Consider the following 18,071-nt stretch of genomic DNA (forward strand, 5'->3'; position numbering starts at 1 on the left):
TATATAATTAATGGGATCAAGTTACCTTACATAAGTAAGGGTAATAAAGACCGCATAGACAGGTGCAACCACGTATAAAAATTAAGTGGGTGACTCTGTTGAGATCTCCATGTTTCATAAATCACAACTGACAAGAGTAAACTTTTTATAATAATCACTCCATCAATGATCATAGTATAATAATAATCAAAAAGTAATCGTTTGTTCTACACTCACCGCACTGTTGTCCAACTAATATATTCGCCTTGTTCCAACCCATCTAAGTGATTCTGTACAAACATGCAAGATGCCAACCAATCCGCTGAATTGAACTCATAGGGTATGTTCCAACCGAGGGGTCCGAATTTACGTCTCTCTTGTACTACTGTATGTAAGAACGATATTGTGTAGATTAAGGGCAAATAGTAGGGGCTATCACTGTAGTCTAGGAAATCCTGGCTCATAGAGTCATATGTTCGCATAAGACCGGCCTTGATACCTGTTAGGAAAGATTGAAATAAAATCTTTGTTAGATATGATTAAGGAAATTATCACATAGACCTTGTAATGAATAAGAACGATATAATTAGTTTCGGATTATACACATCATCAGCGAAAATATTTACACTGAATGGAACTCTGGGCACAGACAACTTTATTTATGCACCAACTCTTATTTTCTAAGCAATGTAACCACATTCATTAAGGCGGTTATCACACTGGATGAGATTCGCACGTCGCTCCGATGTGCGAGCGAGATGTCGCCATAATACGTGTGTAGCGCTGTCTCTCTGTCACTCCTAAAAGAGATGCGTCAGAGCGAGCGAGGATGCGTTTCGTGGCCCACTACTTTACGAAACGTACCTGATGGAGGTTCACAAGTATATTTAATAGACATTTGTAATAATGTAATTGGAAACTTGGGATGAACTTCAGTGGTGATCCACAATCTGAAAATATACAATAAGTAAATAAATATAATAGCATCCTTTTACAGTTTACAGTATTTTACAAATATAATATAAAAGTCATAAATAAAAAAATAAAGAAATGCTTTTACTAAATATATGATCAGTAATATTATATATACGAGGACGTGGGAGAAGGAGAATATCATGGACAAGGAACATAAGAGACTGGTTGGACGTGGGCAGTACAGAGAAACTAATTCGCATGACTTCAGATAGAATGGCATATAGACATAAGGTCGCCAACCTCCGGGATGGAGAAGGCACTTAAAGAAGAAGAAGAATATTTATTTATGAAATAAATACCTGAAAATGTCACTAACTTTCTCCGGTTCCTTTTCTAACTCGGCAAACTGCTCCATAACCTCTACCATGTATTCCAAGCCCAAATGGCAATTTTGTAATAAAACCCACATTCCCTGAAATTAATACCTATGTATGTAGTTGACAATGTGAAGTCGGGTTGAGGCACTTCATGCTGGTCTGTTACCGAGCTTTGTGGTGTGCTCCAAACTTAAGGGCCTATGCTACAAGCTTTGACAAATTTAGTGTTAAAGCTAAATAAGATAATCAGAACCATACACATTTATTCTGATTTCAGAGTCGAAACAGGTGGCACTGTACTGCGCCATATTTTTTGTGGTCACTGTACAACGTCAATTTTTAACAAACAGAGTTACCATAGTATGATTTAAGGAGTCTAACAGTGCCATCTATATCACCTGTCACATTCGAAGCGCTAATTTGGCTTTTTTATACACACATATTTATAAAAGGGACATTATACTCAATGTTTGGAACAACCTGAGCACGAAATGGAAAATCTATCAATTACGTAAAAATAGGTAAAGTTTACCTCCTTTAAGGCGCGTTCTATCAGCTTCCTAGCATGAACCTCCTGTCCTTGGCCCATGGATATAGCGGAACAGAGGCACTCCAGTCGCTTAGCTGTTACTTCAATGTTCGGCGTGGGGTCTGAACCCATGGCCAAAAAGCCTATCAATGGAACCAGGGGTCGAGATTCCAGAACCATATGCTGAAATCATAGAACATCATTACACGATCAAGTTGTTTTAACAAAACCAAATGACCACTTTGGTCTGGTTTCTAACTGTCCAAACTTCAGAGACTAAGAAAATTAACAAACTAGTGTCACGTTTAAAAATGATCTTTTTTACATACCTCGTAATTAACAATTACAGCTTCTGAATATCTTTGACCCATTGATGCTACAACATATTTTCTAAAATAGGAAATAAAACACTTTGCATTATTTAGACACAACCTAATTTATTATCGATGAATAAAATAATATCATGCTAATTATTATGCAGGTTGAAAGAATACTTACAAACTTTGCGCGAGAGTCCTGTCGGGACTCCAGGACCGCACTACTAACAGCTTTCGGAAAACATCTAGAGTATGATACCCATCAGGCAAAGTTTCTTCTTCAGGTGCCTCTTTATCGAACCTGTTTAAAACCCAACAACCACGATATTTAACGCCTTTACTGACTGACACGTTTTAACATATTTTCTAAGCTGCTGGTATAGGGATTTTTTCCGCAGAGTGAACATGTCACGGAGACTTGCCGAGTTTGCCTTGCCTTTCAAACCCACACCCACATATACAGTAATAAATATTAAATAAAAATCTATGGCTTTTTTGGATTAAAATTCAAAGCTGGATTGGCCCATTCGTTTGAAAGCTGGATTGGCCCATTCGGCTACCAGGACCACTTTCTTAAATATCTACTTAATAATATCCGAAATTATACGTAGAAGCTCATGAAAAGGAAATATTAACCAATTTTTCCATCCTTTTTCGTTGTTCGTGATTTGGTTCAATATATTAGTGAATTGACGTAGTCCAGTGAGATACACTAAATTCAACCATGACATATCCGTTATCCACTTAAATGGCTTCGGAGGACATGCATTGAGATCCAACGCAGCACCACCTATGATAGTATTTTAAAAACCTACTGTTTAAACCGTCAACGGAGAAAAATTGATGGATATTAAGAACTGAAATGGATACCAAGACAGTGTTTAATGTCCATGTATGCATCATTTTGCCACACTACATGTGCAAAGAAATTATTCACCTTTGGAACGCTTTCTTTTACTTAACTTGAAATCGTCAAGGTCACTTTGACAGCGTACGCCATAACACTTTGCCGCGGTGGGCACGACTAGTAATGACGACTTTAGGTGTTCTTGGCGTTCAAAACGTTAAAGTGGATTTGAGGAGTTTTTTTTTACTTTGTGCAACAAAATAAAAGTAAGCAGTAGGTTATTTACAATAAAATGGAAAGTGTTTATAATGTTAGGTAGAAGAAAATCCGATATAATAAATAAATACCTTTTATAAGTGTCTGAAACTCGATAAATGATACATATTCTCTTTGCATGTCTATTTTGAGCGTCAACAGCAACGTAAACAAATATTTATGTGTTTCATAAAACCCTCTGGATATATACTTGAAGACGTCGAATGTCTGTGAAACCAATTCAAAATATGAGGCATGGATTCGCGGACTGACTTTAGTTAGAGTCTGTTCGGAAAGAGTCGTGGAATGTATTGGGCCCCATACATTCCACGACTTTTCTCTTTCCGCAGAGACAAAGCATGCAATATTTTTACCAGATAATCAATAATGAACCCAATTCTTCTCTGCGTTATAGGACTGGGCTGCGATCTCTCCATGGATATATCAAATCGTTCTAGGAACTGAGCCAGCGAGGTTTGATACATATTACAAACAAGAGACATGTTGCATATAAGGAAATATAAGACGGAGCCCCGGGTTGCCACAGGCCGGAATTCTTCTCGAGCCAAGTTTATTTTGATCTCAGTCTCTTTTGCTATATCTAGTTTTTCCTTCACCTAGAATCATATGAATAAATAATAGCATGTTAATGTATTATTTTCCATGTAAAACTGTCCTTTATGTAAAATAAACATGTATTGAATAATATGTCAAGCTTAAATAGGATCTCTATTAATATTTTCAAAACAGCAACATACGCTTTAGGGTGCCTTTCGACCAAAGATGTGCAATGCTTGCTATGCCTAAGGGTGCCTTTCCACCAGAGATGTGTGTGTGTGTGTGTGTATGTATGTGTTTTCATACATTTGAAACATAGCTGTAGCTGCGTTTCAAATGTATGAAAACATAGCATAGCAAGCATAACACATCTCTGGTCGAAAGGCACCCTTACATCTATGTCAATGCGATGCAACGATGTACAGTCAGCTACAGAGAGAGGGGGGGGGGGTCACCTTTCACTGCATCTGACTGTACATACATATAGTATAATCAAGTTTTTGTTATTTTAATGCTTTCATTGTAATTATTGTTGTTCATGAATAAATATGCATACTAACATTATCTACAACTGGAACAGTTGAATATCTACATAAACATTAACAATATGTAATTTACCTCAGTAGCTGTAGACTTCGTGATATTCAGCACTTGAATTAGCGATACATCTTCAACCAATGATCCCTGAATAGTAGTCAGTTTGTGCAAGAGGTTTGCCTCTAACTCTTGCATTTTCCTCCTATTCGCAGTCACGTCCTTAATCAACTGCGTACGTTCTGCTTCCATTTCTGCCTTTTCAGTTAAAATCACGCGACCTAGTAGCTGGTCCTCCAAACCTGTGTAAATTAAGGTTTCACATCACCTATTCGATAAAGGGCTTTTTTCCCTGCTACGAGGGGCCAAATTGGAACTTTTCTTCCTTGCTAGGATGGATCAAAGTGCCAATTTCCTGTTCTAGGGCACAATTTTTTGTATAAATAATGAACATGATAATCCTCATAGGTGGTGTGAAAAGCAGCATGTGTCACATGGTAGCAAAATTATTTTCACCTTGGGCGTTAACACTTGAATCATTAGCTTCGTTCAAGGTCGCCGTAAATATGTCATTTTGCTCCCTTGCGAGACAATCTACTATTATTAAAGCTTTTCTCAGACTTCATTAACATGCCAAACGAGACTTACGGCCCGATCGGAAGAATGAGATACGATAACGATAAGTTCTGGTTTAGATAAGTTCTCATTTAGATATCGTTTGTATGTCGTATAATTGACAGAAGCAGCTCGATTCGGGCAGCCAATGTCACTTTGACGTTAGAAATATCGTAGATATATGGAGTGTGGAATTAAGAGGAGTGACATCTCTTATGGTAGAACTGTTGCAAAAGTGTCCAGCTGTCAGCTATAAATAATAGTTCCAAATCTCTCCAGAGTAGCGCTAGAGTAGCTAAAAACCTAGGCGCTATTGACGGAGTGCGCTGTCTATGATTTGATTTTTTTGTTCAAGTATTCTAGGTATTGTAGCGCCACCTATTTATGATTTTTTGATGACACTTTTTGGTACATGGAGATTTATTTCCTTACCTCCACCTTCCGTAGTAGATAGATCTTATTGGGATCACAGCGGAATCAAAATAAACGTCAATTTTGACATGTCGTTTAGTTATCGATCTTTGAAAGATCTTCGTGTCTTAACCATTCTTCGTATCGGGCCGTTAGCCAAGAATCCAAAATCCATATTTGTATGGAGTCATATGAAGTTTGTACAATTTTCATATGACTCGCTTGATATCGCACAGGTTTTCTATGTATTTAAGTGTTTATAAATATTTATATATTATATATATCATTGTCTATGTACCCACAACACAAACCTTATTGAGTTTACTGTGGGACTTAGTCAATTTGTGATATAATGTCCTATAATATTTATTTATTTATTAATATTTACCTTGCATAGTTACAGTGAAATCTATAATGGAGGTTCTCGCTGACACCTCTGGAGTATACGCAGGGTTAGGAAGTTTTGTCGTGATGTATATCTTATGACCGGCTGTCACGTCTATCTCCTTGTCTCCTAGTTTCACCTAAATCAAGTTAAAATGTATTAGTACCTAACAAGTAAATATAAAACCTAAAAACCCGACAGTGTAACGACTTCAACTCGTAATAGACCCTAAACGGTCACTTTATATGAAAAATGGTCTAAGAAACGTAAAGATTATTTTACTTAACCCCTCATATGCTTAGACACGACGGATCCGTGCGTGAGAATTTAAATCTATTGTTTTAAATGTCAAAGTCACTTTTTCAATAATCAAATTTGACAGGCAGCATACGAGGGGTTAAGAGCCTTATACTATCACATCCATCCACAGATCCGACCGTTCATTCTCCTCACGTGTCAAAGTCAACACCGACATTGGCGAATTCATCCTGTGCAAATGGGCAGAGAGTAAAAGCCAGAAGGAAAAAAGAGCCTTATAAGATTATACCCCACTCGACAAATTACGTCGATTTAGATTTTTTTATTTTTTACATAGGCCAATTCGAACGCACACTGACATGATTAATGATATTTAAGTACCTACATTTCGCTGGTACTTGTCCGTACATGTATTGGCGCGAGTGAGAATCACTTTAACTAAATAACATCATTCAGATATCATTCTGTGGTCAGTGTACGTTCGAATCGGCCTGTAAGTTAAGAAATAGTAACTAATAACAAGCAGTCACAATAACTGTAATAGGAAATGGCGGTAAAAGATAATTGAAGATGGATGTTCAAGGATTCCATATATAACCTAATCAATAGGTACCTATATCAATCGTTATCACAAAAAGGTAACTGCACTCTCAGGCTATACTTAGTGACATGTTACTTAAAATAAATATGATACAAATTGAACATTAATATTTTTTCCCGCATTTCTCTCGCACCTTATACGAAGAACCTATTTTGATGTAATTTTTTTCAAGAATGTTGTCTAAAGCTGGATCCAGTTCTTCTGCAACATCTTCAATCAACATTGGTCTTCCTAATGATACGCAATCTTCTACGTGGTTCCTAAAACATTTATATCAAATATTATGGTGTCTATACGTCATATTAATTGGCAAATTTGTGTAGAGAAGATCTATAAAATCGTCAAATTAGACATAAGTCCAAGTTTAAGTCCAAACTGTGAAAATCCAGTATTATACCTACCTTTTTTTTTTTTTTTTTCTAGGGGGGAAAATGCATTCCGCATACCACCCGGGTGCGGGGGGTGACCCGAGTGGTTATGTGGGACTCCCGTCTAGGCTAATGAGGCCCACGGTATACCCACTAAAAACCCCCCATATGCCACCTCGCCGCCTTATTGGCGGGGTTACGGGAACACTTGCGTACTCATCCGCGACCCCACCGGCGGCAGCCGCCCGCGAGCGGCTCCTTCGCGGATGCCCGAAGGCCCTTCACGCGAGGCGCGCCAGATGGTTCGACGCGCCTTCCTCCTCGGCCTCCGTCCTGCAGTGTAGCGGACCCCCCCGAGCCCGCCACAAGGAGGCCACGGGCGCCAGAAAACTCCCCAGCGCCCGGCGGCAGATGAGGTCCATGGTTCTGCCGCAAACCACAACTCGGCTGCAGAGGACAGGGAGAACGGCACACCGTAACACCGACACTCCTCTTCCTCTGCAGCCCCACCAACGCCGCTACAGCGGAACGGCCCCGCCAAGGTCGCAGGGGATAGGGAGAGTGGCGCATCGTGATACCATCACGCCTCTTCCCCTGCGATCCCACCTCGGCCGTCGAGGATAGGGAGAACGGCTAACCGCAATACCGACACTCCTCTTCCTCGACGGTCCACCTCCAACACGTCACAAGCGGGCTTATCAAGCCCACTTGGAGCGTCCTCCTCGGGCCAGCCAGCACCTCAAACAGGCCGGCCCTGGTTGCCTCTTCGCTTCACCGTGGGAGACCAAGCCACGGCTACTAAGCCCCTCCACCACGACAAGGTGGGCAACCCTCGGGGGGAGTATTATACCTACCTAACCTAAGTCCATCTATCATAAATATCATAATTTACTACAGCATCTGTCATTTCCCGTTTTTGCAACTCCCTAATTCTATAGTTCCGGAACTGGCAGAATATATTATTTGTAGGGCACCTGAAATACTTATGATTAAGCGTCGTGACAATGAGATCGTTGAATTTCTCCATATTTTTGATCCAGTTCTTGCCCTGGGTTTGCGGGTCAATCAATAAAGGAAAGCGCGCCGCCTTTGTGACGATTATACCATTTTGAATTGATAAATCATCCGTTGGCAGACCGCATAAGTTCCATTCGCCAATCTGCCAGTAAAAGCAGAATGAACTTAACTCTTAAAAAGGTATATGTAAAAAATAATTTTCGAAACCGGTTTATCAGCAAGATCTTTCAATAAATTGTTCAGAAAATATTACCGTAGCTGTATCTGTGAGTTGTTCCGTAATGTTTAAATTCATAGAGACTGGTATTTTTCTTCTAATCAACTCGTTCAACCAATTCTTTATTAAAAGTTGTCGGAACTCTTGATTGAATGGTCCCGAGTACGACAAAAATCTGTAAATCAAATATGTATAATTAACTTCTACGTGTTCATTCTGTTCATGGTTTCGTGTTTATGCTTTCACACCTTATGCCTATTTATTTTTGACATGACTTTTCTTTGATTACTCAAGTAAAATAGCACAAACCCGCATAAGAGAACTATATCTCCAATGAGCCGCTCAATTTCCGACTTGAACAATGCGGACTGTTCAGTCCACCGGATTCTCTCTCCGCTCAACCCATTGATCAGACAGGTCGCCACGTCCATCTTCTCCTGGCATTTGGCAGCGTCATCCAAGACGGCTTGCTTCAATGTCATAGCTTCATCGAACTGCCGCTGGACACCAGCTAACTCACGCTGTAATTTTAAAAGGTGTCACATTTTAACATTTATATCCTTACTCCATATTGATATCATAGATATGATGAAATTATGCTTATATGATTATATAGAACATAATAGTATACATTTTGTCCAGGAAACATTCATAAGAATGAAGATTGAATATAGGTGATGGTGGGTCACAATCTAAATGAGAACAACAGGCCAGTTCGAACGTGTACCTGACATCAAAACGATATCTGAATTATGTCAGTAATGTCAGTTATACCTGATGTGATGGTCCCTATGTCAGTTCCTTCATGTCTCATTTGGGTGGATTTAATATATATAAAAAATCCCATCTGTTTTACATGTAAAAAGATGCAAGTCTTGCAACGCAATTCACCGGGTGGACTGTTCTTTTTTTTTCCAGAGGCAATTCTAACAACCCCAAACACAATCATTTTGCGTTGTTTTATCACAGAGTTTCCATGGCCATCTCCAGTCCCCATCATCAGATCAGTTCCATGTCACCATGAAATCACAAAGTGGGTCAAATTTAGCTTCTAAGATTTGACCCACACTAACTAACATACAAAGTTGTAAAAACTCTTAGTAATAAAATAACTACATATAACAATGATGATAGTACCTCCTTTGCTGCTAACAGACCCTCTGCGGTGTCGAGCTCTCTCTTTGCAGCTTGATATTTCCCCTGCATTACAGCCAAATTGGCTTTTAAGGGTAAGACGTCTTTATTCACAGAGTAAAACTGAGCCATGGCAATAGTCCACGAAATTAAACCAGCAACGTTACCGCAAGCAACTTTAGCCGCTTCAAACGTGTACTGACTGAAAATATCATAAATAAGTAATACACAAAACTAGTTATCGCATAATGAATAAATAAATACCTTTACGAAGGACTGGGTCCCTCGTTGATACCGTACGCTGCATAGAGCGTCACATTACTACCACTATGAGAGACACAGGCTCCGTCCGGAATCCGCTTAACTCGCAATGGTAAAATTGGATACAAGTGCTTCCATTAAATATGAGTGGAATGCCATTTTACTCCGGACCGCCCAGTCTGTTACCTCAATTTCCGCACATTACCCCTTTTTAGGGTTCCGTAGTCAACTAGGAACCCTTATAGTTTCGCCATGTCCGTCTGTCTGTCTGTCTGTCTATCCGAGGCTTTGCTCCGTGGTCGTTAGTGCTAGAAAGCTGAAATTCGGCATGGATATATAAATCAATAAAGCCGACAAAGTCGTACAATAAATTTTTTTTTTTTTTGAGAGCACCTCCCCTACACGTAAAGTGGGGGTGATTTTTTTTTTTTTTGCTTCATCCCTACAGTGTGGGATATCGTTGGAAAGGTCATTCAAAACTAATAGGGGTCTTCAACAAACATTTTTTGATAAGGTGAATATATTCGGAGATAATCGCTCCGAAAGAAAAAAAAATTGTGTCCCCCCCTCTAACTTTTGAACCACAGGTCCAAAAAATATGAAAAAAATCGTGGAAGTAGAGCTTAAGAAAGACATTAAATGAAAGCTATAGCGGACATGATCAGTTTAGCTGTTTTTGAGTTATCGCAAAAAGTTTCCCCTTCATAGTAAAAAGACTTACTTTAATTAGGTACTGATTATGCTTTGCCTATTTGTTTAACTCGCGTGACAGGTACCGTTTCATCCCTTGGTTAACAATTTACTATACTTTAAGCTCCAGTTTAGCTTATTGTGACGGAAGAGTAACTACGGAACCCTACTGAGCGTGGCCCGACATGCTCTTGGCCGGTTTTTTATTTATTTAAATACTGCGTCAACGGGAGACAAAAGGCCAGGGCTTCAAAGAGACTATACTACATACTAATTATTAAAACCAACCATAATGCAATTCGATGCTCGGTTTCCTTGATAGCTCATTATAGTCATTATTAGTCGAAGTGACAGTGGTTTGATTTAATTATGGTTTTGATTAAAACACCAACTTACGGGTATTGGAAATAAGGCTGCAACAAGTCCACCATTTCAGCATTTATTTCATCTTTTGGGTAAAATTTCAAGTTATTCAAAAATCTTGAATCAGCCATGACCTACACAAATAAAGAACGAGATAGGGGAACTTATTTCGTTGCGATAAGGTTTAGGAATGGGCAGTTGTATCGACAATGTTACCTTCAATGATTCAGCCCAAGAGGCACTCAAAAAGTTTTTCTCAGGATCTGGCTTGATAGGATCAATTTTCTTTCTGAACAGTATAATTACGGCGTCCATAATAAGTGTGATGAGGAACGGTGGTTTGCCCAGTTTTCTTACAGTAGCAATGTCACCAGCATTAATAGTCTGTAAAACAAGATTCATATTCCTTTACTATACGGCAATATACCTAACTAACCTGCATATTATTGCTCGCAAGTAAGTAGTAGCAAGAGAAAACAGGACTACCAGGGTGGCCTAGGGGCGTTTATGGAGTCAGCCGCGGAAGCTGAATATGCTGATTCAATTCTAACCTCAGGCACTGGAGCGCGTGGTAGGTATATATATTTTTTTATTCAAATTATAATATAACGGCAATGTTTAACGCTGCTAAGAAGTAGGCATTTAAACAGCATACATGGAGATGTGACGCGAATGTTGGAGCAAATCAAACAGTAGCCATGGTCGAAATAGACCACGTCCAAACGATACGAGTAGATTTAAGAGTGTCTGAATTACCAGTAATGCAGCCTCGGCAGCTTCGAGCGCGGGTCGTGCGGCTGCAAGTTTTTCTTCCGCGATGGCAGTCTCTGCTGCTATTACGGCCACGAGCTTCACGGCGCGATCTTTTACTTCCAACACCTCTCCTTTTACTACTTCGGCTGCCGCTTGTGAAACTGCTACGGCTTGTAGCACCTACGGCAATCACTCTCAATTAATTATTTGAAAAACCCTCAACAGATTAGTTCATTCGTCACCGATGCTATTAAGAAAATGGACTTATGCATTGTCATTACCCATTACGGCGCATAAGTCTGTATGGTGAAGACCAAACTTACGGCAAATTGCCTGACCCCGGTAATAATCATAAGCCTCTGCTTATTATTATTACCGGAATTTTCGTGGCATTTTTGAATTGTCATAGTGAGAAGTTACTAATTTAACCCCTCGTATGCGGCCAGTCAAATTTGATAATTGACCCTTATATTCAAAACAATAGAGTTAAATTCCCATGCACGTATCCTTATCGTACTACATAGAAATTTTGTATGCAGGGGGGGGGGGGGGGGGGGGGTACTTTTTCTCTGCAGCTGACCGTACATAGACAAGAGGTTAAGAGGTTATTTAATTTTGTTATGGCTTTAAATTACTTCTTTTACAGTCTAATATCTAATAGATATTATCTATTAACTTTTTAATATGATGTGTTCTATATATCGATATATTGCATATCGGAGGAAGTCGATAAATGAGAACTCAGTATAAAAATTCAAACTGCGGCCTCTGATCATAAGGTTAAATTGAATAGAAGTTGCAACGACGTCACATTCATATTTACCTCCTCTGCTTTAGCGGTAGCTTCTTCAATCTCTATACCTTTGAGTTCCAATTCTTTTTTCAGAATATCTACGCTTGCAGCTGCTTCTACCAGTTTGTCGAGACCTGTCGTCATTCTGTAATCAATCATGATTTAAACAGTTACCTATTTAGAAATAAAGGAGAAATGGAAACATTTACCGTCTAGGACGAGACTCGAACTCGCGACTCTAGGACACCAGCCCACCGCTCTACCAATTGAGCTAGCGAGGTTCACCCGTTGACAGCGAATATTTCCATCATATCTTTCAAAGCGAAAATTATAGAACTGTCTACTGTTATCGACATTTTTAAGCATTTAAGATATGAATTAATGTAAATGGCATATTTAGTAACTAAATCTGTTCAAGTAAAAGTTAAAGAAAATTAAAGAATAATTCGGAAGACAGCATATATTATAGTCTGAAAACGAATCAAATTCCAAGAAATCTCAAACCTCCTGGCCATTTCTGCGATATTTTCATGTTTCTCTTTATATAGCACCTTGTAGCCTTCCAAAAACGATAAATATGATTTTGGAGTAACGTGTGCCTGTCTCCTAAATCTGTCATAGTACATAATGCACGCTTCGGCGACGTCATCTTGAACCATGCCCATAATCTCAATAAGCATTATTTTTGTTTCTGGAGCACAGACGACCTGCATTCAAAAGTAATTTCACTCAATTATCATATTAGGAAAAGTAAGTTTTCCTAAAAAACGCTATTCGCTATAGTTTCATTTCTTCATTTAACAAAAAATATAGCCGCTGCTCTGAAAGGATTGTAAATGGTAATCACCGAAAATTTGCCCGTTGGCCTCGTTAAATGTGGTACGTTGCAGCCATATATTTACTTAATCAGGCAGGGAACAATGCTTATAAGCCGACTGTAGGAACCGATTGTTACGGCAATTCTTGAGAGCTTTACTAAATGAATGAATTAATTAATGAAAGCAGCGAGTAACTGTGGACTCATACAAATTATTAGTAGACGTACGTTCCTAATGTTAGTACTTACTTAACTATTCTACTTATATACCTATTTCTAAAGACCGTTACAATATGGAAACACTGCTGGAAACATGCATTTCAAACATGTATTCTGCTAAAGTGGAGCTAGGAATTGCAAATAATATATACATACGACAGATTTTGTGAGCATTTGATATATAACCTAACATTTTTATAAAGGTTATTTTCACTGAAATATCAAATAAGTAATAAGTTTTTTGCAAAAAAAAAAAACAAAACATTTTTGATACAAACTTTTATCGCTGATTGTACTTTTCTTTCCACAAGCAAGTAATACTGATCTAACAACCCCAAAAATAATTAGGCTGCGTTGTTTGATCTCAGAGTTCCTATGGCCACTTCCTGTCTCCATCATCAGATCAGCTCGATGGTACCATAATACTGCATTATCATCCGACTTGCAAGATATGACTGGTGCAAATATACTCGTAAATACGAGTACATACATGCATTTCAAGTTACATAAAAGCTTGTAAAATGTAACCTATTGAACTCTACATAATTAATAGCAGCAACTTCTTCTGACTGATAATCGTATGATACTTGAAATAGGTACGTATTTTATGACATAACTAACATGGAACTCTCTCAGGAAATGGTCAGCCACTTCAATAAGCGCTTGTTTTGGCCACTTTTGGAACCAATCCATCACTGATCCAGAAATCAACCCAGGGAACTTCATCGCTCTGCTTCTAAATTTCTCACCCACCTAAAATTAAAAACGTTCATCGTTAAAAGCTACAAGAAGTTATACATTTAGCATTGAACAAAGATTACAAATTTGACTGCTTACCGGAGAGAAGCACAACACTACGTGTAGATTAGCTCTAGATCTCATAATGAAGTATTCGTATAACACGTCAGGCACTGGAATCCTTCTTGGTGCATATTTTTTCATAATGGGAGTCAATTCATTCAGAATTTCATCTGCAATAAATATCAATTTGATTAACTTTTTTGTTTCGTATCTCGATTACTATTAGTCAATGTAGGGGAGAAGTGGCAAGAAGAAGCCACGTTTCGAAGAAGACACTTGTATTATTTCAGCCTCTTGTCAGATATCTGTTACATATCAGGCTGATATTATTATCCAATTCATATCTAACGTCAAAGTGACATTGATTGCCCTAATTGCAGCTACTTCTGTTATAAAAAAGAGATTGGAATTATCTCATATTCGAATGATGTCAGGTCCATGTTCGATCAGTATCACATTATATTTTTCGAATTGGCCTGTCAGAAGTTAAATGGGTACTCATATTGACTAATTGAGAAGGATGGAAAACAAAAGTCTTATGTCAAAAAAAACAATAACGAGCGGCTCAAGCTTATTGGTGCTCACGAATTGCAGTCAAAGTCGTCAAATTATAATTATTCTCATTAGGTATCTCGCTCGCATTTATTAGAACGCGTGAGAGAGAGAAAGAGAGAGAGAGAGCGCCTATAATGACGCTGAAGGTCGAATTGCGGTAGTTTCACAGTCATGTTTGCGCTCTCCGAGCTGATGATTCGAGAGGATGGTTTGATTTTAACAGTATGTTTTTGTAATTTAAGTAAGTAAGTAAATATTCTTTATTGCACCAACAATTATACATTTTACATACCTACATGTAAAACTACAAATGAATTTTAAAGGAAAATAGAACCAGGTAACAACAGGCGGTAATTTAGTTTTTTAATAAAATCTAAAATAATAGGAAAGTACTGCTGTAATGTAAGAGTATGATTTAAAAAAAAAACATAATAAAATACAGTTTAAAGCCTTACCCATTTCATCTTTTGCAAACAGATTTGCTATTTCTCCTGAGCTCAGAATATTATTAAGGAACTCTAAGAACTGTTCGTCCTTTATATCATTATCAGTAAATATGAACGAAATGCCCTTTCCTTGTAAACCAGCGACACGATATAAATATTTAATGTCATCCATAAAGTTGCTCACGTTGTATGATCTAAAATGACGGAAGTGTAGGTACATAAAAAATAAATTATTAGGTATTATAATTACCAGTACAGTGACAGAAATAAATTTCTCACTAATTACGATATGGTGTAGGCAAGGTACCATCAGTATATCCAAACCAAGAGCCCGATATAAGTTTTCAGTTGACACACGCTACTGCTACCCACCAAAAATTAGCCATGCGAAATTTATTAAGCATGTTTTGGGCTTAATAGTAAAAAAAAAACAGTTTTCTTTGGCTCAGAGAAAGCCGTATTTGGTATTTTTATGTACTGTAGAAACAGAACTAAGGTAATTTTTTTTTAAATATCAGATAAAGTTATGTCAGATAAACATGACACTCTCTTTTTTTTCTTGCATGTGAAAGAAAAGGAGCGTGCTATAATATATATATATATATCTGACAGATAAATTTATCTTGATATTTGAAAAATCAGACCTAAGTATAACAAAACGCATGCATACAGACCAACATTTTACCTCTTGTTAAAATTAGTCTGAGGATCAATTGCCCTTATTTTCCCTACTACATATTACTCTTCGAAAATCGTGAGAATGAGAAGTTTTACGACTCCGGTCATCAGTTTAGGTGCATTCACACTGCAACTAACTTTCGTGTTACTGTGCAACGGTAACATTAGGGTCATTAGATATACTTATTGTTGCACAGTATTGCTCCACAGTTTAGCCACAAAAGGTAACTATGGAGTGGATTTTGGTTTGCGAATATTAGGTATAGTTTAGACAGTCGTCTGAGCTCATATTTTATTCCAAAAAGCGCGACAACTTAATATCCGCCAGCCATAAGCCGGCCTGCTTCACAATTCATGTTTAATTATAATGTAAACATACCTGGTTAGGGTTATCTGATAGAATGAAAAATTTGCAATGAAAGAAGCCAATTTTGTCAAACTTTGCTTGCCAGAACCACCAACTCCCACAAGAAGGGCGTTACCTCTAAAAATTGTTATGAAATTAAAATACTTAATAGAGTTATAAGGTAATTGGTACAAAAAAATAAAAACTATGAGAAATAATTAAGCTTAAAATTATAAGTATTATGGTTTTTCACTCAGCTTGTTATCTTTTCCTGCACAAAGTAATGGTATAGTTCGTGTCATCCACGATGACGCGCAGATTTGTCAAATCTAACCTTTAATAACGTGACATTACGAGTCCAGGCACGCGCCTTCGTGAATGACACGATCTATAACCAGTACATTTGGAAGGCATGCGTGAAGCCGAAGCCAACAAAGTAGAGGCAGAGGCTCTTCGACAATTTAATGAAATGTAAGGGGTACACTGAGCGGAAGTTGCCCCAACCATGCCATAGGACGCATGCAAAGACAGCAACCGCCATGGTACAAAGACTATTAAAAGTTAGTGAAATCTAAAATATACTCGGCTATTGAAGTTTTCTAATAATGAGAAAAATACCTTGGTGTATTTATGATCCTGGAAACTATAAATAAGTGAACCATCGCATCAAGGAAAAACACCAGATCCAAAGAAGCTCCTCTGACTTGTTCATTATATAGTTCTTGGAAACTTCCCAACTTCATGAGAACAAATTCCCATCTATAACCAACATAGGATAGTAATAAACAACAATCATAACTTACAAAAGTCCTAATTACATTAATCAGAACCCCTAGTGTAAATTTATTCGCTAGCGAAACGTGACGTACGCGTTTGCGTTAAGTCTCATTTTGTATGGGATTTAGAAACAGCGTGCCAAGCGGGACGTTTTGGAAAGTGGAAACTCAAAATCCCATGAAAAATGCGAACGTCACGTTTCGCTATCGAATATATTTTTTATAAAAATAAACTGCGACATACTTAATGAGAGAGTTCCAAAATGTACAAGCTTATTTAGTTGACAAATAAATTCAAATAATAACACATACATCTACAATGCTTCAAAATATGCAGAAAAGAACACTGTGGGAGCCACACCCACTCCGAATAAACCCTAGGAAAATATACAAATATGACGAATATAGAAATATAGAAATATGACGGCTTACCGATCGAAACGTCATATATGCGATTTGGTTACGTCCAGTCAAATATGTATTAACCATTAATAAGTAGAATAATTACGGGGCGGTTACCAGACAAATAAATGTTCATTAAACTATCACTTGCACTGCGATACCCATCATTAGAATATAATACAATAAAAAAAACTAACGACGGCAATTCTTCGTAAATCTTGGGCGCTTCAAAACTGAACTCTTCTTCTTCATCTCCAGTGGGATCGGCTGGCTCCCGCAGGAAGTTGACGAAGTATGTGTTTCCTTCGGGAAATTCGGAAACATATTCTGGCAATTCTTTAGTTGCAGTTTTCCAAAAGTTCTCTACAAACCAGTCTTTATCGTCGAATGTTGTGAATCTGTAATAAGAATGTTTATCTAAGTCTATACTATATTTTTTAATACATAGTTGATGATGATGATATTGATAATTGTATATCATTATTACTCCATTATACATGAGTAGCGAAAGAAATGGGTGGGTGTAATGTAGGTCTATTCGATTTCTCACAAATAAATGGCAAAATAAATGATTTACTTTACTTTACTTTAAATACACGATATTTTGTTTACCTGTCAGAAATTACTCTTAGACACTCGTGGAACCACAGTTTTAAAGCAGTATTAACAGATTGCAGCTCTTCTCTTTTAATAAAGAGAATGCCTTCCCAAATTCGTGACAAATCACGAAGATTGAACACGTAGTGGAACTTTGCTGGAGTCGGCAGCATTTTGGCCTAGAAATATATTTTCTTTTGTTTTTTTTTTCCAAATGGTTGTATTACATCAGTCAAATCTTACAAAAATATCTCTTA

General features: G+C 37.8%; 1 protein-coding gene across 1 annotated transcript in view; it reads right to left on the bottom strand.

Annotated features, from left to right (window-relative positions):
- LOC133519077 (dynein axonemal heavy chain 8) overlaps window positions 1-18,071 on the bottom strand; it is an 86,843-nt gene that overhangs the window by 4,712 nt on the left and 64,060 nt on the right. Inside the window, exons 58-85 of the mRNA XM_061852970.1 lie at window positions 17,830-17,993; window positions 17,415-17,615; window positions 16,658-16,798; window positions 16,073-16,177; window positions 15,025-15,209; window positions 14,051-14,184; window positions 13,835-13,966; window positions 12,682-12,884; window positions 12,208-12,322; window positions 11,388-11,564; window positions 10,848-11,015; window positions 10,665-10,765; window positions 9,321-9,519; window positions 8,493-8,704; window positions 8,220-8,358; window positions 7,924-8,108; window positions 6,715-6,841; window positions 5,726-5,861; window positions 4,396-4,613; window positions 3,594-3,836; window positions 3,312-3,447; window positions 2,754-2,907; window positions 2,299-2,418; window positions 2,130-2,190; window positions 1,804-1,983; window positions 1,254-1,366; window positions 844-929; window positions 217-478 (exon numbers count right to left, since the gene is read on the bottom strand). Coding sequence (XP_061708954.1) covers window positions 217-478; window positions 844-929; window positions 1,254-1,366; window positions 1,804-1,983; window positions 2,130-2,190; window positions 2,299-2,418; window positions 2,754-2,907; window positions 3,312-3,447; window positions 3,594-3,836; window positions 4,396-4,613; window positions 5,726-5,861; window positions 6,715-6,841; window positions 7,924-8,108; window positions 8,220-8,358; window positions 8,493-8,704; window positions 9,321-9,519; window positions 10,665-10,765; window positions 10,848-11,015; window positions 11,388-11,564; window positions 12,208-12,322; window positions 12,682-12,884; window positions 13,835-13,966; window positions 14,051-14,184; window positions 15,025-15,209; window positions 16,073-16,177; window positions 16,658-16,798; window positions 17,415-17,615; window positions 17,830-17,993 — 4,397 coding nt within the window. The remainder of the gene's footprint in view (window positions 1-216; window positions 479-843; window positions 930-1,253; window positions 1,367-1,803; window positions 1,984-2,129; window positions 2,191-2,298; window positions 2,419-2,753; window positions 2,908-3,311; window positions 3,448-3,593; window positions 3,837-4,395; window positions 4,614-5,725; window positions 5,862-6,714; window positions 6,842-7,923; window positions 8,109-8,219; window positions 8,359-8,492; window positions 8,705-9,320; window positions 9,520-10,664; window positions 10,766-10,847; window positions 11,016-11,387; window positions 11,565-12,207; window positions 12,323-12,681; window positions 12,885-13,834; window positions 13,967-14,050; window positions 14,185-15,024; window positions 15,210-16,072; window positions 16,178-16,657; window positions 16,799-17,414; window positions 17,616-17,829; window positions 17,994-18,071) is intronic.

This window comes from Cydia pomonella, chromosome 6 (genome assembly GCF_033807575.1).
Source record: "Cydia pomonella isolate Wapato2018A chromosome 6, ilCydPomo1, whole genome shotgun sequence".
NCBI lineage: Eukaryota > Metazoa > Arthropoda > Insecta > Lepidoptera > Tortricidae > Cydia > Cydia pomonella.